The 25,207-nt window shown below is 35.7% G+C and overlaps 1 protein-coding gene across 3 annotated transcripts in view; it reads left to right on the top strand.

Annotated features, from left to right (window-relative positions):
- The window catches only part of OSBPL8 (oxysterol binding protein-like 8), a 217,437-nt gene that overhangs the window by 94,046 nt on the left and 98,184 nt on the right, over positions 1-25,207 (top strand). For 2 of the 3 annotated variants that reach the window (XM_011929372.1, XM_011929373.1), the window contains 2 exons: positions 7,148-7,184; positions 15,553-15,690. In XM_011929372.1, coding sequence (XP_011784762.1) covers positions 7,148-7,184; positions 15,553-15,690 — 175 coding nt within the window. The remainder of the gene's footprint in view (positions 1-7,147; positions 7,185-15,552; positions 15,691-25,207) is intronic. The other variant, XM_011929374.1, reaches the window with a different exon arrangement.

Below are 25,207 nucleotides of genomic sequence, written 5' to 3'. Positions count from 1 at the left end.
CATGTAAACTATTAAGCCTCATAACAATTCTAGAAATGTGTAAGGTTTAATAATTAGTGCATTTACAAAGGAGAAAAAGAAACCTCACAGAAAGAAGTTAAGTGGCATGCTAATGATGGGATAGCTTGAAGAATGAGTAATGTTGGGTAGACTGGAGATCACTTATGTTAGTGTTGAATAAACCGTAATACATACTGTCTTCTATGTGTGGTGATCTTGGCAGTAGGGACTATGTTTTTATCATGTTTTTTAATTCTGGTATGTAGCATAGTAAATGAATGAGTGGGCTGAGACTGCATGCAGGGACATCTACTGAAAGGGAGATGCAGAACTTGACACATAAGGTGATGTGGGTCTGACATAGGGGGCACTAATGGGAAGTGAAAAAAAAGACTGAATGTGAAATAGGCACCATAGAGGCAAAAAAGTCAGAATTTAATAATTTAATCAGATGTTGGGGGAAATGTCTCAGATGAATCAAGGGTTTATGCCTGAGTGTTTGAAAGAAAGATGAGCAAATCAGTATGGAAGCTGGTTTCTGAGAGAAAGCTGACTACTATCTCTGATACAAAGATGTAAAGCCCTTCCTTTGTTAACATAATTTTAGAACTAGAAGGATATGCAATAATGTCCAAACATATACATAGAAATGTTTTGAAGTTTTGGAGATATGCTAGGTATGAAGAAGAAACTAGGAAGTTATCTGAATATAGGTAATAAATGAGCCTTGAGCATCAATGGAACCTGCAGGAAAAGAGCAGGTAGAGGAAGAACAACAAATAGTTGAGATTGAGCACTGGTAATGGCCATTCACTTACTGACTGGGAGGACTAAGTGTGGAGGCAGGAAAATAGAAGAGAAGCCAGAGCAGAGGAGTATTCTTAGAAACCAAAAGAGGCTTACATGAGAAGACTGATAGACTTAAATACATAAAGGAAGGATATAAAGTGTGAAAAACTACCAGGCCAATGCCAGAGAAGACTCCACAGGTTGGCAAATTAACTGTAATTTCCTGATGACTCAGGATGAAAAAAAGATTTTTTTTTTTTTTTTTGGAGACGATTTTTTGTTCTTGTCCAGGCTGGAGTGCAATGGCACAATCTTGGCTCACTGCAACCTCCATGCCCCCGGGTTCAAGCGATTCTCCTGCCTCAGCCTCCCAAGTAGCTGGGATTACAGGCGCCCACCACCATGCTCGGCTAATTTTTTGTATTTTTAGTAGAGATGACATTTCACCATGTTGGCCAGGCTGGTCTCGAACTCCTGACCTCAAATGATCCGCCTGCCTCAGCCTCCCAAAGTGCTGGGATTACAGGCATTAGCCACCACGCCCAGCCTAGAAAAAGATTTTTAGAAAAGGATTCAATTTTCAGTGTAGAAGTAATTTTGAAAAATAGCTATTACTTAAAAAGTTATCGCACCACTTAATTCATTTGATAAATTCTGGGTGCTCTCTAGATTCAGATTTAAGTATATGAGATTAAATCACTCCTGAGAAAATTTGTTTTCTTTTTAGATATTGCCATATTCAGAAGGGGCTGAAGTTCAAGAGACAGTGAGTAATATGTGGTGCTGTGTGCAATATGTTAACATTTTTTCATCTTTTTAGGATTTCAAGTTGGATTCTTAAAATATACTTCCCACTATACTTAATCACAGATAATTATGTCATAATAAGAAATAAGCTAATGTGGCCGGGCGCGGTGGCTCAAGCCTGTAATCCCAGCACTTTGGGAGGCCGAGACGGGTGGATCACAAGGTCAGGAGATCGAGACCATCCTGGCGAACACGGTGAAACCCTGTCTCTACTAAAAAATACCAAAAACTAGCCGGGCGAGGTGGTGGGCGCCTGTAGTCCCAGCTACTCGGGAGGCTGAGGCAGGAGAATGGCGTAAACCCGGGAGGCGGAGCTTGCAGTAAGCTGAGATCTGGCCACTGCACTCCAGTCTGGGTGACAGAGCGAGACTCCGTCTCAAAAAAAAAAAAGAAATAAGCTAGTGTAGATTGAAAAATATCAGTTAAACACTGTTTATATTTTTTCCAAAATGTAAATAAGTTCTTTTTTTGACTGTAAAAATAATGCATACTAGTGTACCATATTTAAACAATACAGAAAAATGTAAGTAAAATCCTACCTCCTAAAGTTAACTACTGTTGATATTTTGGTGGCATCCTTCCTAAGTTTGTGTATGTATAAGAAAATTTATAAAGGTAGGGTCATATCATACCAGCTTCTTTATAACCTACTTTTAAAAGCCGGTATATAATGCGTGATTTTTAGTAGGTGAAGAATAAACTTTTTTTTTTTTTTTGGGCAGGGGACAGAGTCTTGCTCTTTAGCCCAGGAGTGCAGTGATGTGATCTCGGCTTACTGCTACCTTCACTTCCCAGGTTCAATCTATTTTCCTGCCTCAGCCTCCAGAGTATCTGGGATTACAGGCGCGTACCACCACGCCTGGCTAATTTTTGTATTTTTAATAGGGCAGGGTTTCACCATGTTGGCCAGACTGGTCTCAAACTCTTGACCTCAAGTGATCCTCATGTCTTGGCCTCCCAAAGTGCTGGGATTACAGTTGTGAGCCACTGCGCCTGGCTGGAAAAAGAAACTTTAATGACTTCATGCTCTTTCATTGTGTGAAGGTATTTTATTACCCTATTTAAAACAGGTTACTTCTTTAGATTACTGTAAATGGTGTTGTGGTAAATATCCATGGACACATTTTTTGTTGTTTTTTTTTTTTGAGACGGAGTCTCGCTGTGTTGCCCAGGCTGTAGTGCAGTGGCACTATCTCGGCTCACTGCAAGCTCCGCCTCCCAGGTTCACGCCATTCTCCCGCCTCAACCTCCGGAGTAGCTGGGACTACAGGTGCCCGCCACCACACTCAGCTAATTTTTTGTATTTCTAGCAGAGACGGGGTTTCACCGTGTTAGCCGGGAAGGTCTCTATCTCCTGACCTCGTGATCTGCCTGCCTCAGCCTCCCAAAGTCCTGGGATTACAGGCATGAGCCACCGTGCCCAGCCGGACACATCTCTTTGAACATTTTGTATGATCCCCTTATTAATATTCCTAGAAGGGGAATTGCTGGATCAAAAGTGTGATTAGGTTATTTTTAAATATCTGCTTGGCAGGCCAGATCGTATTCTTTATCCAACAGTGAAAAGCTGTAGTTCCGAGACAAATACTCCTTTAAAATCTCTCCCATGAAACTCAGGGGTAAAATGTGCACAAGTATGTTTTGCAGATGATTACAGGAATATTAAAAATTCAGCCAAGTGTAGAGTGATGACTCCTGTTAAAAGAACAGACAGTTCTCAGCTGCACAATATAGCTCTCTCTGAAGTTTCTTATTCTAAGGGCTTATGATAATGCTAAATAGAGCACTCTTCAGATATTTTGTGTACTCTTTCTGAATTGTAGTTTCTCAGAGCCAGCTGCAGCAGAATTGCTTCTGTAACAACTTGATCAACTTTATTGGGTGAAGAGGTGCCACCAGCTACATCAGTGCTTGATGAGCTCTTTGTCATGAGTCAGATGAGTTAAATCAAGCCATGATGTATATTAAGAGGAAAGTGCTGTGCCAAAGGGAATGGAATCAAAGCTATAGATTGTGTGGGATTGCTTCTTTAGTAGGGTGGCCTTCCATCGTGATTTGAGACTGAGAAGTTTCCCAGGCCCTAAAGGTTGTGTGTTCACTGCTAATTATAGATGAGGTGGCAAATATTTAGACATACAATAAAATACAATCACTTTTTTTGCGTAGTGCACTATTTCTGAGATTTATAGACTAAAATTAGTAAATATTTGGGTAATGGCTATAAATATTTCATGCTTTTAAATACTTTGGTAATATGTCTGAAACTTTTATTATCAATATAGTTACTAATATATCTTATCGATATACTTATAACAAAATTAGTGAGATAACTAGACATTGTCTGTGGGATAATGGTAAACATAAGTTACTGAAATAGAGTCAATTAGAGAAACTGTTTCTTTTTAGAGACAGGGTCTCCCTATGTTGCTCAGGCTGGAGTGCAGTGGCTATTCACAGGTGCGATCATGGATCATGGTACACTGCAGCCTTGAACTCCTGGGCTCAAGCAATCCTCCTGCCTCAGTCTCCCATGTAGTTGGGGCTACAAGGCGCCCATGATGACCTTTTTCTGAATAAACTGAGAAGCTGTTCTTGGATTCTCTGAGATTCTAGCTTTATTTAGGTTCTTTAACAAAAACCAAGACGAACGCCTAGCATTTTACTTTTTAAATATTGTACAAGGTAATTGTGTAGAGTGGTTCCACAACAGTAATTTCACATTGTTTTTATTCGTGTGTTACGCAACGTGGTACTGTACAAATTTGACCCAGGTCCTCGAAGTGGTAAGAATAAGAAATTAGTAGGGGGCAGTTTAGCCATGTGCAGAAGACTTCAGTGATGTATATGTTACTTTGTAAATTTGATATGTAATCCTCAGTTACTTATATCCTGTTTCCCATTGGCATCACTTACAAGCAACTCTGGAAGGATGATTTCGCTTAACTCCTAGTTTAGTGCTTTTGTATCCATATCCTTTTGAGGAAGCCATGTTTATTTTTCATTGTGTTTCAGCTTTGCATTTGCAGTGTTTGAGTGTGATTCTTAGTTGTGTTTTTCATTATAATATATGTTTTTCTAGGGCCTGTTCTTTTATCCTATGGCATTTTCCAATCTCTTATGATTAAGCCATTCAGGTCATATATCATAACTCTCATACTTATCATAATTTATATTTTTCTTACCAGCCTGAACCTTTCCCTGTACAGATTTGTATATCCAACTGCTTACTTGACATTTCCACTTGGATGAATGTCTGGCATGCATTTCAAACTTAATTTGACCCAAACTGAGCTCCTTGTATTTCTCACTGTAAACTAGCTGCTCTCACTATCTTTTCTGTCTCAGATAATGGCAGTCCCATCCTTCCAGGTGCTCAAACCCCAACACTTGACATTACTTTGTTCCTGCCTTTTTTTCTTTCATCTCACATTTGGTCTATTTAGAAATATTGTTTCCTCTATTTTCAAAATATATTTGGAACTCAGCTACTTTTCATCACCTTCACTGCTAACACTTTGGTCCATGATTCACCCTCTCTCCTAGATTATAGCAGTAACCTCCGAAGTGGTTATACCTTTGTCTCTCTAGTCCGTTATCAACATAGCAATCAGAGTGATTCTGTTAAAACATAATCAGACCATGTCAATTATCTTCTCAAAACCATCCAGTGGTTCCCCATCTTATTCAAAATAAAACTGACTACACTGGGTGCAGTGGCTCATGCCTGTAATCCCAGCACTTTGGGAGGCTGAGGTGGGTGGATCACAAGGTCAGGAGTTCGAGACTGGCCTGGCCAATATGGTGAAACCCCCATCTCTACTAAAAATACAAAAATTAACCAGATGTAGTGGCACATGCCTGTAGACCCAGCTACTGGAGGCTGAGGCAGAAGAATCACTTGAACCTGGGAGGCGGAGGTTGCAGTGAGCCAAGATCACACCACTGCACTCCAGCCTGGGCAGCAGAGCGAGACTGCCTCAAAAAACAAAAAAAGAAAGACTGACTGGGGGTGGAGGGTGGAGTGGGAGATCTGCTTTGAAGTTCACCTAGTGGTGTTGGCCGACCTCACTAACACCGTAGTTCTTTCACCTAGCGGGCCTCTCTACAAGACTGACATATGAAGTGACAGTGGTTCCCCAGGGTAATCTTTCTACAAGAGACTGAGAAACTGCATGCAAGATGGAAGTCACAGTCTCTTTATAATCTAATCCCAGAAGAGACATTCCATCACTTTGGCTGTATTCTGTTCATCAGAAGTGACTTAGGGCCTGGTATGGTGGCTCACATCAGTAATTCCGTCACTTTGGGAGGTGGAGGCTGGAGGATTGCTTGAGCCAAGGAGAATATAACTTTGTCAACTTCAGTTTGTTTGTAAAACAGAAGAATGAGATTAAATGGGAAACTGCACAAACATGAATAGAGCAAATGCCTTCAAGGCATTAGAAGATCATTTCAAGTATTGTAAAAAGCCATCACTTAGGGAAGGAATAGGTCCAAGATTTTATTCAAGGAGGTCACAAAAGCCTAAAGCAAACAACTGCTAACTTGTTTTGTCACAGTCAATTAAGATCCTCAGGCCTCTTTAAGACCAACAAATAATGTAATTATCGGGAATTTTTTGTTTCTGTTATTGCATTTGTTTTGATATGTTACTGTATTTGATATTTAAAGTGAAGGAGAGCCGAGAACTCTGTTCCTACCAGAACCAAAGCACTTGTCCATAGGCAACATTTAGAGTAATTTATGTTAAAATAGTTACTAAGCAGAAGATCAGCAGCCTATTTTCTGTTTCTTTTAGTTGACTGCAAGTTCTTCATTCAAGGGTTGGGTCTTCTGACTTCCCAAAGACCAGTAGCTCCAAATATTATGCTTGATTTTTAGTGGGCCCTAAGAAAATTTTGTCTGACTTAAAAAAGTTCTTTCTAATTAATGTTTCTATTTTTTTTTTTGGCATTTGAGGAAAAATTTGTTCTACTTTGTTGATGCCTCTGTAGATGCTCTTCACACAATGCTTGGCATGTAACAAGTGCTCAATAAATGTTCCTTACTCTTTTGTAGAAGAAATATACTAAATCTCCTTGTAGTGTTACATGCTTTCATGGCATGCAGAACTAATCTTTAATAGTGCATGGGTGTTACATAGTTTTAAACCACCTTAAATTTAAGGAATGCATAACTTGGCTGTCTCTTAAATTTCTGTGTAATTTTTACCTTTACTAACTCATATCTTGAATTATAATTGAAAGTAATTTTTGACCTAATTTTCAAAACAAAATACTTACGCGATCCATTTTTCTCTTACCACCTTCATTTTCTAAAAACAAAACAAATATTTGATACTGCTTAATCCAAGATCTTTTTTTGTGTGTGGAAAAGGAAGTTTCTTATAAATTATTACGGTTATTACTATTGATGTGCATGTGCTTTCTACTTATAAACTAATGCTATTTTCCTTGTCCTTTTGTTTCACTGCTGTTTCCATCCTGATGCATTTTGCTTCTTCCTGATTTGGACTGTATTTGTTTGCTGCTCAATTACCCTGCCTTAAAAGCTTCTTGGTGATAGCAAAGATGTCCTTGGGCCATCAAGTAAGTAGCTAAAGCTTGAACGGCATGTTTGGGGACATGATAATATTTTGATGTGTAATTATTATGAAAGGCAAATGGTGTTTCAATTTTGAATTATTAAGTCTTCTACTTTTCTTTCCAGGAATTGAAATACAAAGTAAAGAATATAAATGGTCATTTAGTACCAGTGCCCCATCTGTTCTCATTGTCCATCTGAGATTCATAGGTAGTGTTTGTATATTTACATCTTGATTATCTAAAGATGCATTGTTTACTTAATTATCTAACTCATAATTTGGGACCTCTTCTTCAGAGCATTTCTTTCTACATTTATCACCAGGCATAGTTATAGCACAAGGATTTCACTGCCATAGGAATGGGAGAAACACGTTTGTCAGAATTTTTACTTAATAATTTGATTATGAAAATTGTTTTATACTTTGAGTATTTTATAAGTGAAACGTGTTTTACCTTAGGGATTTAGAAGATGTATCCTTGAAAATTATATCCAATTCACGTCAACAGATTTTACTGAGAGTTTTTTGGGGCAGGGAGCAGCAGACACTGCCAACTTCTGGATGTACATAATGAATAAAACATGATTCCTGCCCCTAAAAATTTTTATAGTTAGCTAGGGAGTAAGAGGGGCAATTTTTATATTAAAAATCATATAATTGCTGAGGTGAAAGGAACTTCAGAAATTATCTAATAAAGCATTAATTTTATAGAGGAGAGCCTGAAGCTAAGATAGCACAAATATCCGAGAATTTAGAATTGGTTACTAGTCCAGTGTGTCTTCCTTCTACTGTTATTCAAAGATAGAAGGAAACTGTTAGTTTGTTGCATTCAAGTATAACAAAATAGTTAAAATTTTACTGCATCATAAATTAGATGAAGATTTTAACTTTATTGATGAATAATATAGGAAATTATATTGATTTAGGAAGTTTTGTTATTGATTCCTGAACAATTATCTGATTATCGCAAGTCAGTTTACTGTTCTGGGACTTATATTTCATTGACCTAGGAAAAGAACTGAATGAGATAATGGTAAAGGTTTCTTCTAACTATGAACTTTTTTAGTCTAGATCAGTTGCTGTTTATCAGTTACTGTAACTCTAACTGGTTATAGTATGTATGTAATTTTTTTCTAAAAAGAGAGGATTTAAAGTAATATGCTAAATTCCTTTTTTTTTTTTAATTCTTATTTTTTAGAGACAGGGGACTCACTCTGTCACCCAGGCTGGAGTACAGTAGCACAATCATAACTCACTGCAACCTTGAATTTCTGGGCTCAAGGGATCTTCCTGCCGCCTGAGTAGCTAGGACTCCAGGCTTGTGCCACCACACCCAATTAATTTTTAAAATTCTTTGTAAAGATGTGGTCTCACTATGTTGCCCAGGCTGGTCTTGAACTCTTGGTCTCAAGTGATCCTGTGGCCTTAGCCTCCCAAAGTGTTGGGATTACAGGTGTGAGCCACCATGCCTAGCCCTTTTTTCATTCTTAAATGCAATAACTCAAAATATTTTATAAATATTATTTATTATACAATCATCATTAGGAGGTAGAAATCTTAAAAGTAGGAAAAAGAACAGAAACCTCAAAATGTTGTTTTTGATTTTCTTGAGACAGGGTTTTACTCTGACACCCAGGCTGGAGTGCAGTGGCACAATCACAGCTTGCTGCAGCCACAACTTCTCCCAGACAAAAGCGATCTTCCCATCTCAGCCTCCTGAGTAGCTGGGACTACAAGCATGTGCCCAGCTAATTTTTTTTTTTTTTTAATTTTTTGTAGACAAAGGGTTTTCCTATATTTTCGAGGCTGATCTTAAACTCCTGGACTCAAGCAATCCTCCTGCCTTGGCTTCCCAAAATGCTGACATTGCAGGCGTGAGCAACTGCACCAAGCTTCAAAATATTTTTGTTTTGTTGTTCAGCCTTGTGATACTTACTTGGCCTAAAATTTCAATGTATTCTTCAGTTTCTTTAATTACCTCATATATTTAAACATGGACTCAGGTGAACTGAATGGCACTGCTGAGCTTTATAAATAGAATAGCATTTTAAATATTAACTGAAATATTTTATCTTAGGAACTGAGTTTTTACAAATGGAGATATTTTTTACTTGGAATAGAAGAAATTTACTTAAGTTTATATATTTCAAGCATATGTAAAAATATGCATCATGATATTGGAGATGATTTTATAATGTACTCTGCCAAGTATTAAAAGGCTGGGTCTGTATAATCATTTGTTAGAGACCATATATCTTTTAAAGTGAAGTGCAGTTGACCCTTGAACAAGACAACTTTAAACTGCACGAGTCCACTTCTATGTGTATTTTTAAAAAGAAATATATTGGAAAAGTCTTCTGAGATTTGTGACAATTTAAAACTCACAGATGAACTGTACCTTAGAAACATAGAAAAAATGAAGGAAAGGTTAGGTATATCGTGAATGCATAAAATATATGTAGGTACTAGTTTATTTTCTCACTACTTTAAAATATACACAAATCTATTACAAAAGTAAAAATTTATCAAAACTTTTCACACACACTGTACATGTTGCCATTCCCAGTTGAGAAAAATGTAAACAAACATAAAGATATAGTATTAAATTGTAGCTACATAACATTAACTGGTACATACTGTACTACTGTAATAATTTTCTAGCCACTTCCTGTTATTACAATGAGCTCAGGTGTTGCAAATATCTACTTAAATGCTGTGTGATGCTAATCATCTCTGCATGAAGTTCTTTGCTCCAGTAAATTGCATATTGCTTTAAAAAGTCATTTCTCACCATTCTTGCCTATTTTCATCGTGTTTCGTGCAATATTGTAAACCTCGAGTAACACTGTGGGACCCATACGAAGTAACACTGTTGATGCTTCAGTTGCTCCAAGAAGCAGACAAAGGTCATGACTTTACAAGGAGGAGTTTAATTGCTTAATATTTAGCTGTAGATTGAGGTCTGCAGCTGTGGTTGCTGCTATTTCAAACTGATGATTCATCTTGTAAACAGATGGCATAAACTTGTATCAGTAAATACAGTATAGTACTATAATTGTATTTTCTCTTATGATTTAATAAATTTTCTTTAGCTTATGTACATGCTATATTACATAATACAATATTTAATACATACAACATATACAATATGTGTTGACTCTTCGTATTATGTATAAGGCTTCTAGTCAACAATAAATAGTAGGCTATTAGTACTTAAGTTTTTGGAGGGTCAAAAGTTAAATGCACTTTTTTTTTTTTTTGACATGGAGTCTTACTCTGTCACCTAGTGCAGGAACGCAACCTTGGCTTACTGCAGCCTCTGTCTCCTGGATTCAGTAGCTGAGGTTATAGGCGTGCACCACCATGCACAGCTAATTTTGTATTTTTAGTAGAGATGGGGTTTCATTGAGCCACCACTCCCAGTCCCTAAATATACATTTTTGACTGCTTAAACATCAACTGTAATTTCATGGTACTTGATTAGGATCTGTACTATTGAATGAAAAAACTACATGATCTATACTGACATTTAAATTATTGGAGTATTTAAGAAAAGGTATACTTTAGAAGAAAAGGAGATATAGGATTTACATACAGATTATTATTTATGACTTTAAAAAATTACCTCATCTTATTTTAGCTTCCACTTAGATTAAAGGCAGACTTTGAAACTTGTAAAATTCTTCAAATTTTATATTGATGAGTTGAATTCAAAAGGTAAAAATGTTAGTTTTTGATTCATGTTCTCCTTAAATGCAGCAGATATGTTAATTAACTATTTCAGTGTGATTTCTACTAAGGATGAGTAATGTTACGAGTAGCAAAGCAGGTTGCTTTACTTCCACTTGAAGTAGAAACAGCAGAGGGCACTGTAATGTTATCTTTGGTAAGTGAGACAGTGAAACTGCACTGGAATCACACAGTGATTCATTTGCCAGATATCTATTCAGTCATTTAGAGAGTATTTAGTGAGTATCAGTTATATGCCAAGGGATACAGAAAAAAAAGTCACTGTCCCTCTTAAACTTATATTTGAATAGTCTACTATTATGTAACTGGTGTAGGAAATCATAATGATTTTTATATTCCCCAGCCTCTTTTGTCTGTATAGTTGTTAATGCTTGTGAATGGGGTGAGGAAACAAATAGAAACATGAGCTTTCTGTTTTTTTTGGTAAAAAGGTGCACTCTGTATATTGCTGTTTCTGCATACTCTCTTACTTCGCGGTTATCAAAATCATATAGTAATACTTCCATCGAAAATGGATTAGAAAGGGTGAATAGAGCTAACTTTACAGTTCAGGCTGTTTTAAAGTTATTCAAGACATAGACACCTATGTTTTACTGACAGAATACTAAAACCTATGTTAATTCTGCTAGTGGTTCTTATAAAGTATTTTAAATTAGCGTTGAATGTTCTGTCTGATATGACACAAAAGAATATGTGTCATATGTAAATGAGAGCATAATTGTACAATGAGCACTTACCTATCACTCAGCTTAAGAACTAGAGTCTTCCATGTACCTTCTGTCTTTCTATCTGCTACTTCTTTATCCCTGAGCCTGCCCCAAGAGGGCGTGACTAGGTTGTATTTTTTCTTTTTATTATTCTTTGCTTTTTAAAAAGTTGGTTTTGTTGTTGTTTTTTACTCACGTATGTATCACTAGATTTTGCTTGGTTTTTAATTTTAAAAGAATGGTGTCGTGGTTTATATAATTTTCCGGACTTGCTGTTTGTAGTTACTTTTTTTTTTTTTTTAACTTTTTAAAGAGACAGGATCTTGCTCTGTTGCCCACCCTAGGGTTCTTTGGTATTATCACAGCTTACTGCAGCTTCGAACACCTGGGTTCAAGTGATGCTCCCACCTCAGCCTCCCTAGTAGCTGGGACTACAGATGCCTGCCATGCTAGGATTACAGCATGAGCTACCACGCCCAGCTAACTTTTTTTTATTTTTATTTCCTTTAGAGATAGATCTTGTTATGTTGCCTAGGCCGGTCTTGAACTCCTGGCCTCAAGCAATCCTCCCATCTCAGCCTCCTGAGTAGCTGGGATTATAGATGCAAGCCACTGTGCCTGGCTGTAATTAACATTTTACTTTTAATATTCAATCATGTTGTTTGTTACAGAACTAGATCATTCCTTTTTAGTGCTATATACTATTTCATTATATGCATATGCCACAATTTATTAAAATTCCTTTTTTTCAATTGATGAATATGTTATTTTAGTTTTTACTGCTATGAACAGTGTTGCTATGAACATTCTTATTCTTGCCTGTTGGTACACACCTGTGAGAGTTTTTCTAGATACCAAGAGTGGAATTGTCAGACCCACAGGGTATTCAGTTTTATATAAGAAGCTCACGTTGTTTTCCAAAGTGCTTGTATTAATGTATACTCCACTAATAGTGCTTAAGACATCTCGATGATCCCATCCTCATCAGTGGTTGGTATTATCAGAGATTAATCTTTGTTAATTTTACTGAGTATAAAATATTTATTATTTTGATTTGTATTTGCCTCAGTACTAAAAAAGGATGAACATCTTTTCATACATTTATTGCCCATTTGCAGTTTTCTTCTGCAAATCACTGTTCAAGTCTTTGCCCTATTTTGCTATTATGATGATGTTCTTTTTCTGTTGATTTATAGAAGTTTTTTTTTTTGAAGAGCATTCTAGATACCAACATTTTGTTAATTATGGGTGTTGCAAATATCTTGCTTTGTGCCTTTTCAGTTTGTGATACCTTTAAATAAATTTATACTTTTAATATTGAACTTACTGATTTTTTTATTTTTGGGTTAGTGCTTTTTTGTGTCTTTGTAAAGGAATCTCTGTCCCAAGTTTATGAAGATACTCTCTTATTCTAAAGGTTTTCCAGTTTTGCTTTTTACATTGTGTCTGTAGTCTTCATAGAACTATTCTTTGCGTGTGGTAAGAAGTAGAGTTCTATCTACTTTTCCAATATTGATGACCAGTTGATAACCTCCTATGGTGAACTGAGTAATTTATTTTCCCTATTTCTGTTGTATATCTGAACTCCATGTATGTATGTGTCTGTTTCTGAAAGCTGTCTGCTATGTTCTTTAGGTCAGTTTATCTCTCTGCATCAGTACCATACATTTAAAATTATTTTTTAATAATTATTTTTAGGAATCAAATGAATCTTGGATTTAGTAACTGAAAGAGACACCGTATACTTTATGATGTTTTCGAAAAATATAAAGTTGGTTTATTGATTCATTCAATGGAATTTTATTGAACATCTTTAGTTTGGTAGGAAGCAACACCTTCATTTTGGCAGGAAGTTTACCAGGACTTGAGAATTTATGGGAAAATAAGGCAGACAAAACTTCCTTCTCTCATGGAATTTAATGTCTACTGGAGGAAGACAAGCAATAAATAAACTATATTATTTCAGATAATAATAGGAGCTACAATGAAAATCATGTAGGGTAAAGTAATAGAGTATAACTGTGAAGTGGTGGGTACTAACCCTAAAAAAAAAATGCTTAATTGTGCTGTGTTAAAATTAAGAACATGCTAAAAAACACCATGAAGAAACCAAAGGGCTTTTCTGAAGAGATGACATTTGAGCCTAGACAACAAATGAGAGGAGCCAATAATGTGATGATCTGGGGTAGGAATATTCCAGGTAGAAAGAACAAGAGATATAAAGCCCTGTGACTGGGCAAAAGATGGCCTTTCTTGAGGAAATACCAAGAAGACTATTATGGCAGGAGCTTATGATTTTAAAAGATTACTCAGTAAGAGAAAGAGAAAAATAAAAACACATCTAAGGTTTTGGCCTGAGAAAGTAGTGGCAGGGGAGTAGCGATGGCACAAACTGAGATTGGGGAGAGGCAGGTTTGGAGGATGAGCAGAATCAAAAATTACATTCTATATAAATTTGAGATGCCTGTAAATAAGAAGTGATTATAAGGCAGGCAATTGGGTGTGTAAGTTTGAGTTTAGTGGGGGATATGAAGTTGGGAGTCATCAGTCTATTTTTTTAAATTGACTTGGAAAAATAATTTTTTATATTTTGGATGAAAAGTGCAGTGTTTTTATATTTTTACTTTGGAATCTAAGGAGCTGAAATAAAATTTTGAGAACTGTCACAATAGAAAACATTTTAAACCAATTAGATTTAAAGGACGTGATGATAAAAAGGTGAATGTGAAATTCTGAATGTCTGTGTTGACAAATAAAACCTGTGGTGGAGACCAAATCATCTTTTTTTTTTGGGACGGAGTTTTGCTCTTGTTGCCCATGCTGGAGTGTAATGGCACAATCTCTGCTCACTGCAACCTCCGCCCCCCGGGTTCAAGCAATTCTCCTGCCTCAGCCTCCCTAGTAGCTGGGATTACAGGCGTGCCAACACGTCCACCTAATTTTTGTAGTTTTAGTAGATACTGCGTTTCGCCACGTTGGCCAGGATGGTCTCGAACTCCTGGCCTCTGGTGATCCACCTACCTTGGCTTGCCAAAGTGCTAGTAAATCGTCCTTTCTTAAGATGAAACTTGAGTTTTTATAGGCTGAAAGCATAGGAATATAAAATGAAAGAATGTGGAGATCTTCAGGTACTTTGGACTTGGCAGTTTACCCTGTTTTCATTGAGTGTTTTCACTTTGTTTCTGCTCTCTGAAACTGGGCCTGGCTCACTGTTACTGAGCAATAGATAGTAGGATGGCCAAATGGGTGAGAAGCAACTTCAAAGCACTACTTAAATTGGTTATTGGGGCAGCAAGCTTTAAGAGACAGACTTTGGAACCAAATGGTTCTGAGTTAGAATCTTGCCTCTATTACTTACTGTTTAGCCTTAGGCAAGGGAATCTCTGACCCTCAAGTTTCCCCCTCTCTAAAACAGTTATCATATTGACTTTTCATGAAAATTAGAAATTAGAGTAGAAATTCTAGTGAATGTCAAATATTATTTTATACTGCTAGTAATTTGTAGTTTTTCTGATTACTAATGAGGCTGAGTATCTCTATATATTTATTGACCATTTGTATTTTTTTTTGGGAAATGACTCTTTTGCTTATTGTTTTTTTGGTAAATATAGAGTAAATAAATAGCACAATGGAAGGCACACAGTAAACCTTCAGCCTTTCATTATCAGTTTCATTATTATAATGTCTATAATTTGTATATTTGACTCAAACATACCTGTTAGTCAATTCTTCTTGGATCAATAACAAACCAACATGAAAACAAGATGACTATGAGAATTTATTAAAGTATTGAGTTGGTAACATGAATATAACCACCAAGGCCATTTCAGTTATGATCTTATTCCATGTTGTTAACTATACTATTATGTAAATCTATGACTTTAGTACTAATTATTTTTCTCTTCTTTCCTTGAGCTGTTGTAGCAAACAGTGACGAATCTCAACTTCTGACACCAGGAAAGATGAGTCAGCGCCAAGGAAAAGAAGCTTATCCAACGCCAACCAAAGATTTGTATCAGCCATCTCTTAGTCCAGCAAGTCCTCATAGCCAGGGTAGGAAGTTGTGATTTTCATGTATTGTTTTGTTTTTGTTTTTGTTTTTGGAGGGGAGAAGGGGAGAATGACATCTGGGGACTATCATATTTGTTTTCTTTTTAACTATTTGGTTTTGTAAGGGGTTTTGTTTGTTTTGTTTAGGTCATCTATAATACTCTTGAAATGAGTACACTTTCCTTTAGACTTTCAATTTTTTTAATATTCTCCAACATACTTCATTAGTTATATCATTCGTCTAATTTGGTGATTCTTACACTTTTTGGTCTCATGGTTCCTTTGTAGTCTTAAAAATTATTGAAGACTGTGAAGCACTTTTCTTTATGTGAGTTGTATCTATTGATATTTATTATATTGTAAATTAAAACTAGAAATTTAAAAATTTAATCCATTTAAAGGAGTAAACCGATTACATGTTAATATAAGTAACATTTTTATTAAGAATTACAAGGTTTTTTCTCCCTTTACTCCCCAAAAAGTTGATTGAGAAGGTTGGTATTGGTTTATTCCAGGATTTCTCAACCTTGGAACTATTTTCAGGATTTCTCAACCTTGGCACTGTTTTGGCCTGGACAGTTTTTTGTTGTGGAGGGCTGTCCTGTGCATTATATGATGTTTAGCAGTATCCCTGGCCTCTACCCAGTAGATGTCAATAGCAGTTTCCCCAGTTGTGACAACCAGAAATGTTTCCAGATGTTGCCAAGTGTCCCTTGAGGGACAAAATCATCCATGATTAAGAACTACTTTTTGGCAGTTTTTGCAAATCCCTTTAATGTCCAGCTTAAAAGACACCTGCATTTTTGTATCTCCTTCTACAGTCTGTTATGATGTGATGATCCGATTGAAGTATATGAATAAAATCTGGTCTCACGCATATATATGTATATATATGTATATATATATAGAGAGAGAGAGAGCTGGAAAAGGAGGATTACATTGTTAGGTTTTATACATAATTATAGATATTCTTTGATAATATGTCAAAACTTGACTAGTAGTAATTTTCTTAATGTTAATTGCAATCTGGAAACTGAAGTGCTATCAGTACACTTTCTATACTCTTAAAATTCACTCTTGAATTTTGAATGGCTCTTTACTCATGCGTGATTTTGTAACATCATGCATTAGTCATTTGGAAAATATTTGCTCACTGAATTATGCAGATCTTCCAAGTGTTGACACATTAAAAAATACAGTACAGAGAAGGGCTTTATGTACACTTCTCATTCTGTTGCATAGAATATTAAAATCTTGTGTACTAAAGGTTCAAGAGCAATAATTTTTACTTCTTCATCAAGGACAGCAGTAAGTGAAACTGTCATTCTTCTGTGAGTGCATGACTGAAGAATTCAGTGCCTACTACTCCAGTTTGGTGCCTCTGCCTTGATTTGTGCTAAGTTGCCAGCAGTTTTACCCAACATTGCTTTTGTGCCATCAATGAAAATGGCAACATAATGAAAAAGTATTATGAAACTAGTTTTCACCTTGCAAACACTCTGGAAGGGTCTTTGGGTACTCTCAGAAGTTCGGGGATCACACTTTCTAATTCCTAGTTGATAAGTTTTGTATAATGGATTCTGCTTCTCAGCTGAAGTTTATTTAATCAAATGTACAGAAATCTCCTGTAGTACTACTCATAGCTGTGGTGGAAGGACTTCTTTTAAAACTGAGAAATGAAATTTGGTGTTTTGAAAGTTAATGTATACTTAGGTTATTATTTTAAAAAATTAAATTTAGAGTTCTATCATACTGTGTAATTAGTCAGGTTTGATGTAACTTTATGAATTATCTTTTGAAATTTGGCTTTAGTAACTTTTTAAATGAGTACTACCTTGTAAATAGTAAGTTACATGATCATTTTCTACTTTTTTTTTTTTTTTGAGACAGAGTCTCACTCTGTCGCAATCTCGGCTCACTGCAACCTCTGTCTCCTGGGTTCAAGCGATTCTCCTGCCTCAGCCTCCTGACTAGCTGGGATTACAGGTGCATGCCATCATGCCCAGCTAATTTTTGTATTTTTTTGTAGAGACGGCGTTTCACCATGTTGGCCAGGATGGTCTTGATTTCTTGACCTTGTGATCCGCCCACCTCGGCCTCCCAAAGTGCTGGGATTACAGGCGTGAGCCTCTGCACCTGGCCTCTACTTTATTTCAATAGAAAATGTTTTTCTAGCTATATATTAGATGGAAACACTTTCATATAGCATTGAAGGAACTATAAAAATTTTATGTAACAAGATGAAAATAATTATAACATATATTACTTAGTTGTCAGTGGTATTTTTGAAAAGTCAGCATTTTTGTTGCCAAAATGCTTTTTGGAAGACTTGAAAAACAATATGTGGTACACACTCTGGTATAAATAAGCTTCATTAAGATAAAATGCTGAAACAATGCAACCGACCTGGTTTTTTTGCACTATGTACCAGAATTTTGACTGTAGTAGATATGGTTTCTCTGATTCATGTATCTGTGCACTAGAATATTTAGAGGAATTATTTAACTTAGGAGTTAATGAACCAACAAAAGGGTTAGTTACTAATAATTAAAACTACACTTGTTTATATTTATTATAAATGTTTTCAGGCAAACAGGGAAGTTAAAAAAAGAGTACAACGAACACTAATATACCCATTGTGTAGATGTAAGCAGTTATTAACCTTTTGTTTTATTTGTTTCATTTATTTGGAGTACAGCATGAATATTTAGAGTAAATTACAGACCTCATTATTTACCGCAAAATACTTAATGTGTCTAAAAATGAGCACATTTTCTTATATAACCATAAAACCTTTATTACGTCTAACAAAATTGATGATAATTACTTAACATAACCTAACACCTAGTCCATATTTAAATTTCACCTAGTTTTCCCCAAATCTTTCTGCAGTGGGCTTGCTGAAACCAAATAAAGTCCATACATGTTATTTGGTTATGTCATTACGTCCTTAATCCTAAAGTGTCTCCTTGTTTACTTTTGTTTTCTTTGTCTTTGACGGGTTTAAGAAACTTGGCTGACCGGGCGCAGTGGCTCATGCCTGTAATCCCAGCACTTTGGGAGACCGAGGTGGGTGGATTACCTGAGGTCAGGAGTTCGAGACCAGCCTGGCCAACATGGTGAAACCCCATCTCTGCTAAAAATACAAAAAATTAGCTGCTCGTGGTGGCAGGCACCTGTAATCCTAGGTACTCAAGAGGCTGAGGCAGGAGAATCACTTGAACCCGGGAGACGTAGGTTTCAGTGAGCCGAGATCGCGCCATTTGCACTCCAGCCTGGGCAATAAGAGAAAAACTCCATCTAAAAAAAAGGGATCATGGCCAATGTCCTATAGAGTGTTTGATTTTTTTAGATGTGTTTGATTGCTTCTTTGCAGTATTACTTAATTTCTCTATCTTCTATAATTTCTATAAAGTAGAAGTTAAATGCAAAGGCTTGATTGTATCTAGCTAGAGCATTTTTGGCAGGAATGCTTTGTAGGGAGTGTGTAGTACTTCAGGCTGCATCACATAAGAATTCACTTAATATCTGATTATCCTGCTGCTGCTAGTGATACAAGATTGGTAGATTAAGGTGAGGATAGCCTGATTCTCTTCATTGAAAGTTGCATCTTTTCCTTCATTATGACTTGAAAGTGAAGATAAAGATGATATGTTTGGCACCTTGCAAAAATCCTGTCCCCCGTCAACTTTTTACTGAAAGATGTTGAAATCCTTTGATGATCATTAACTGAATCAGTTACAATATTAGGAGCTGAAAAATGGTGATTTTATAATTCTGTCATTCTTTTTATACATGTTAATGAAATTTTTCTTCATATACGAGATCATCACTTAGGGTTACTTGGTAAATGTGAAATATAGTTAGTTCCTACAAAAAAGGTAGGCTGTGTGGGTGTTTGTTTACTGCAAAGTATTACTTTTTTGATTGAAGGCATGATGTGAAGTCTAATTCCAGTGGTGACAATTTCTTTTTGCCTTTTAAGTTTTTTTAAATCATGAGGAACTCATGGATTTTAATATATTTATTATGTTTCAATCATTGGTAAAATGAAGATAATAGTATTTAGCACATAGGATTTTATTAGAATTTAAAATGAATTAATATGTATATAAAGCCTAGCACCTGGTATATGATAACCACTCATGATAGCTGATATAATAATAATAACAATTATTATCATTACTGTCATCAGGATTTTAAATAAAAAATGATTCCATTTGGGTTGAAGGCTGACATTTCAGGCTTTCCTATACTTCAGTATCTTTTAGAGGCTCATTTAGAACTTCTTTTAGTATGGATGGCCCATGTTTAACCCTCTAATTTTTGCATTTAAAGCAGCCACAGTGTTAGTCATATCTTTATTTGCACTTTAACGTTCCTAGGTAAGTTTATGAATAAATTAATATTTTTAGAGTAAATTACATAATAGCTGTACTTCTTTGTTAAAGTCACATTGGCTTTTTGTAAAGCAAAATACTTCCTCTGGTTTTTCCATGGAAATTCCATATCGCAGTTTTCATGTGCAGGGGTTTTGTTTGAAATAAGATTATCTGTTAGCTTTTGGTCATGGTGAAGATTATCTGCTGGAGGAGATAAACCAATGTCCAGAAAACCTCTAATGTATCTATCATATCTCAAGTACTCATGACCAGCATTTTAGCTTCTGAATGGAAAGAATTAGAGTTCCAAAAGCTTATTGATAATACAGTGAATAACATTTAAAGGTCCTCATGTCTCTGAGGGCTTTTATATGCAATTCTTACAAGGACTTTATGGTGTATAAATAATTATTCCCCCCATTTTACAAATGAGGAAACTGAGCAGTTGGTAAGGTTTACAAGTCTACATAGTATGTAATAGAGCTAAAATTTGAACTTAGATAAAACTCAGACTTCTTAAGTTCCAAGCAATTTTGTCATATTTTTGGAGGTTCAAGTTTTTCAAACTTTGTTGAGTATTGTGATAGAATTCCATTATGTATACAATGCTTTGGAGATACATTTTTTGGGGGGGTGGTACCTAGGAGTGCAATTGCTGAATTGTATGGCGAGTGTTTGTTTTACTTTCTAAGAAATGGCCAAGCTGTTTTCCAAAGTAGTTGTACCATTCTTACATTCCTCTTAGGCAGTGTGTGAGCAATCCAGTGACTCTACATCCTTGATCTTTTTTATTTTTGTCATTCCAGTAGGTGTTTAGTGGTATACTGTGGTTTCAGTTTACATTTCCCTCATTACTGATGATGTTGAGCATCTCATATACTCATTGGCCATCTTTTACATCTTCTTTTTGCGAAGTTTCATTTCATATGTTTGCCCATTTGAAAATTGTCTTGTTTGTATTATTACGTTTTAAAGATTCTTTAATACATTTTAATATCATTTTGATAGCCATGTGTATTGAGTACTTCCAGTCTGGGCATGCTTTCTTATTTTCTTAATGCTTTCTTTCAAAGAGCAGAATTTCACTGATACCCAATTTATCGGTTTTTTCTATGATTCAAACATTTTTCCTATTAAAGCAAGTTTTGCCTACTCTAAAGTTGCAAAGGATACTTTCTGTGTTTTCTTTTAGAAGTTATAAAGTGTCAAGACTCCGATTTATCTCTTTATTTTTATTCTTACTTTTACCATCTTGGTTAGATCTCTGTCATTTTATGCCTGCATTACTGAGTAGTTCCACAGCCTCCTAACTGCTATTAGAACCTTGCCCTCCAGCATTCCAGTTCATCTTTCTTAACAAAACAACCAAACAAAAAATTAATTTTTACATATTTTGGTGAGATTATGATGGGTTCAGGGTTCTTATAGGTGTATATGATCAAAGAACACATGGATCCTATGAAGTAGATCTCTGAGGGAAATAATATGAATAAAAGAAAAATATAAAATTTTAAATGAAAGTACCACTTTTTTTTATTAAAGCTTTTAACTATAAAAAACTAGTGCGATGGCTACATTTATGTCACTCTCATTCTCAAAAAGGCAGTGGTTTACTGTTGCTTAGAGCAGTAGCACCTAAGTCTGGCTGTATCTGAGTCACCTGGAAGCTTTGCTTAGATATGGATTTCACTCCACTCTTTCAGAATCTCTAAGGGTGAGGCTCAGTAACATAATGTGTTTATAAAGCTCTCCAAGTGTGTCTGATGTAGCAACATTTGGACCAGCAAGTGGAAACCAGCAATTGAGAGCATAAATTTAGGCTTCCATAATCTTTAGTAGTCAAGGTTCTTAGTATGTCTGATTTTACTGTACTCTTCCAATTTCATCTTGTGTTTCTCATCATCATGGACCCGGCTAGATAGCTTTCTTCACTGTTTCCCAGTGAGACTGTACTTTCATTTGTGCTGGTCTTCTATTGTGGAATATGCTTCTCCTTTCCACTTGCTTATCCAAATACTTCTCATTCTTGAAGGTGTAGTTTAAATCTGTTCTCTTTTATAAGGCTTTCTTAGGTGATACTGTTATCTCAGTTTTCAAAATTCTTATATCACTGCTTTTGGGATTTCACAACGTGCTGCTTTATATTGTTACTATAATAGGTATGTTTGATTTCTTCAAGCAGTGTTGTAAAGAGAGTTAAATGCCTTAAATTACATGCATAATAAATGAATGATTGCTTACCATCAATTTAAGAATTTCATCTATTCTCATTCATGTTTCTAGCTGAATCTCTATCATGTATGTTGACTCATACCACTTAATGTAGCTTATCATTCTTTAAAAGCAGTTTTGAAGTTTTTTGCACTCTGGTTTTGTTCTATCATTTTAGTATTTTTTTTAAGAGCTGGGGAGACTGATTCTCCTTACCCCACACACACCAGAATACATTTTTATTTGTTATATGTTTAGATTATGGTGAATTGGATTATTCAAAAAATTGTGTATTTTCTAGATTGTTTTCCTTATTCAAAGGCTTAGTATCAGTTTACTTTAAAATAATTTTACCTTAAGTATAATTATAGTCTCTTGTAAGGGCCGGGTGCGGTGTCTCATCCCTATAATAGCAGAACTTTGGGAGGCCGAAGTGGGCGGATCTCCTGAGGTCAGGTATTTGAGACCAGCCTGGCCAACGTGGTGAAACCATCTTTACTAAAATTATTAAAATTAGCCAGGCGTGGTGGTGCATGCCTGTAGTCCCAGCTACTTGGGAGGCTGAGGAAGGAGAATCACTTGAACTTGGGAGGCAGAAGTTGCAGTGAGCCAAGATAGCGCCACTGCACGCCAGCCTTGGACAGAGCGAGACTGTCTCAGAAAAATAAAAAAGACAGAAATGTAGATTAATTAGGTTCGCTTTCACCCTTTCCTCCTCTGCATTTAAGGACAATGCCCAAGGAGCCTGGAGACTAAATTATAGCTCATCTCATGGGCAAATAGGCAATTTCTTCTGTGTCATGTTTGAGATTCTTATCAAAGCTTCATGAAATACTGTAACTTACCCTGTAACTACTCTTTCTTTCTTGGTTGTAAAAAGCTATTTTGTATGTTTTTATTTTTTAAAAAAATCTTTCAGTTATAGTGCTTTGTGAGAGAATATATAGTATTGCTTTACTAAAACTTAAATGAGTCAATTTCAAAATAATTTTTAAGTCTTTAAAATTTTAAAACTTTTAAAACAAAAACTTTAACCTGCTTAATCAGTTTTATCAAAATTAACAGACTCTGCTTGGTTTAGCTAGGCTTGAATTAAAATATCTATTTTTAGTTTTGTGTCTCTTATCTCTTAGTACATTCTCTTAAACCTGCAGAGTCCCTTCACTTTAAATGCTCTAGCAGCACTAAAAATATAAGTCAGTATCCACTACTTCATAGAAAACATCAAAGGAGATTTTCTTTCATACAATTTGCTAATGTGAAGATGCTATACCAGATTCCTCAGGGTGACAGCATTAGATATTACTGGTTAGACACTCAGAGTGCCTTCATTTAAGTGGTTCACAGATAAGAAAGACCTAGAAATCACTTTCCTCCATGAATCGAAGCAGTTCCTCCTGTCTTGTTAAGATATTTCTAGTATCAGTTCTGAACATACATGGGACTGTACTATACACATATAACAAACGTGTTCTTGAATATACTATATTTTGGAAAATTGTTTTACCCGAAAGAGGGCTTGTAGTTAGACCCACCCCTCCATTATCTTTAATTTCCCCCTCAAATGCTGTGCTTTGGTTTGTAGCCAGAGGTTGTTTCTTTAGAGGTAGTATAATTACAGATTATGCTAACTTTCATCTGAGTTTTAAAATCCTTAATGCATTAAATATCTGTAATTTAGATTTCAAGTTATTTTTTAAAATAGGCTGTTTTCTGTTTTGAAGTTCCTTGTCTTTGGGTAGTTGCTTCATAGAACTATGAAAATACCTATTGAATAATGAAAGAGAATATAATATTTGGCAAATTCAGAATATAAAAATAAAATCTTTTTCAAAATCTCTTATAAAATGTTATGGTACCTTTGTTCAACCGTTCCTATATTCCTACAGGAGAAACTGAAATACTTCGAAAGCATTTATTGAAAAGTAAGAATGAATAATTCAGCTTTAATTATCTTTACAAAGATGGGGGGCAACTGTCTTATTCTTGCCAGGCCTTATTAATTGCTTCTTTAACAAAGCAGAAAGGTGAACATTAAGAACACCACAGAATTTTTTTTAATAATTTTTAATTTTTGTGGGTACACAGTAGGTATAAATGTTTATGGGGTACATTAGATGTTTTTATACAGGCCTGCAATGCCTAATAATCACATCATGGAAAATATGCATTTCCTCGAGCATTTATCCTTTGTGTTACAGACAATCAATTATACTCTTTTAGTTACTTTAAAATGTACAATTAAATTATAATTGAATATAGTCACCCTGTTGTGCTATCAAATACTAGGCTGTATTCATTCATGCTATTTTTTTGTACCTATTAAGTGTCCTTAGCTCCCCTCACCCCCACCCTCTCACTACTCTTCCCAATCTCCGGTAACCATCCTTCTAGTCTGCATCTCCATGGGTTCAATCGTTTCGATTTTAAGATATCACAAATGAGTATTTTTTTTCTTGAAAAAATGTTCTTTTATGTATATTTTTTTAACTTAATATAACATTAAAAAATGATCAACTATTACCTGTACTCGTTTCTCAGCTCTTTTCTGTTGGGATTTAACCTTCTAGATTTTGCAAGTTGGACAGATTGAGATCTCCTTTTAGCAAGAGTGTGAAGGGGTGGCCTGCCCCTCCACACCTGTGGGTGCTTCTCGCTAGGTGGAACGAGAGACTTGAGAAAAGAAATAAAGACACAGAGAAAAGTATAGAGAAAGAAAAGCGAGGCCCCAGGGGGCCAGTGCTGTGCTTCCAGAGGACCCACACTGGCACCGGTCTCTGAGTTCCCTCAGTCTTTATTGCCAAAAAGATAAGGGAGTAAATCAGCAGTAAGGCATACAGATACACGGAGATGTTGCATTTTCCCAGGGATGGGCAGGAGACAGATGTTTTTCTTTTACTGAGATTTAAGGGAATGGTACTGACCTT

This window comes from Colobus angolensis, unplaced genomic scaffold, assembly GCF_000951035.1.
Source record: "Colobus angolensis palliatus isolate OR3802 unplaced genomic scaffold, Cang.pa_1.0 Scaffold80, whole genome shotgun sequence".
NCBI classification, from domain to species: domain Eukaryota; kingdom Metazoa; phylum Chordata; class Mammalia; order Primates; family Cercopithecidae; genus Colobus; species Colobus angolensis.
The sequence above is the reverse complement of the archived record's forward strand: the minus strand, read 5'-3'. Positions and strand labels throughout refer to the sequence as shown.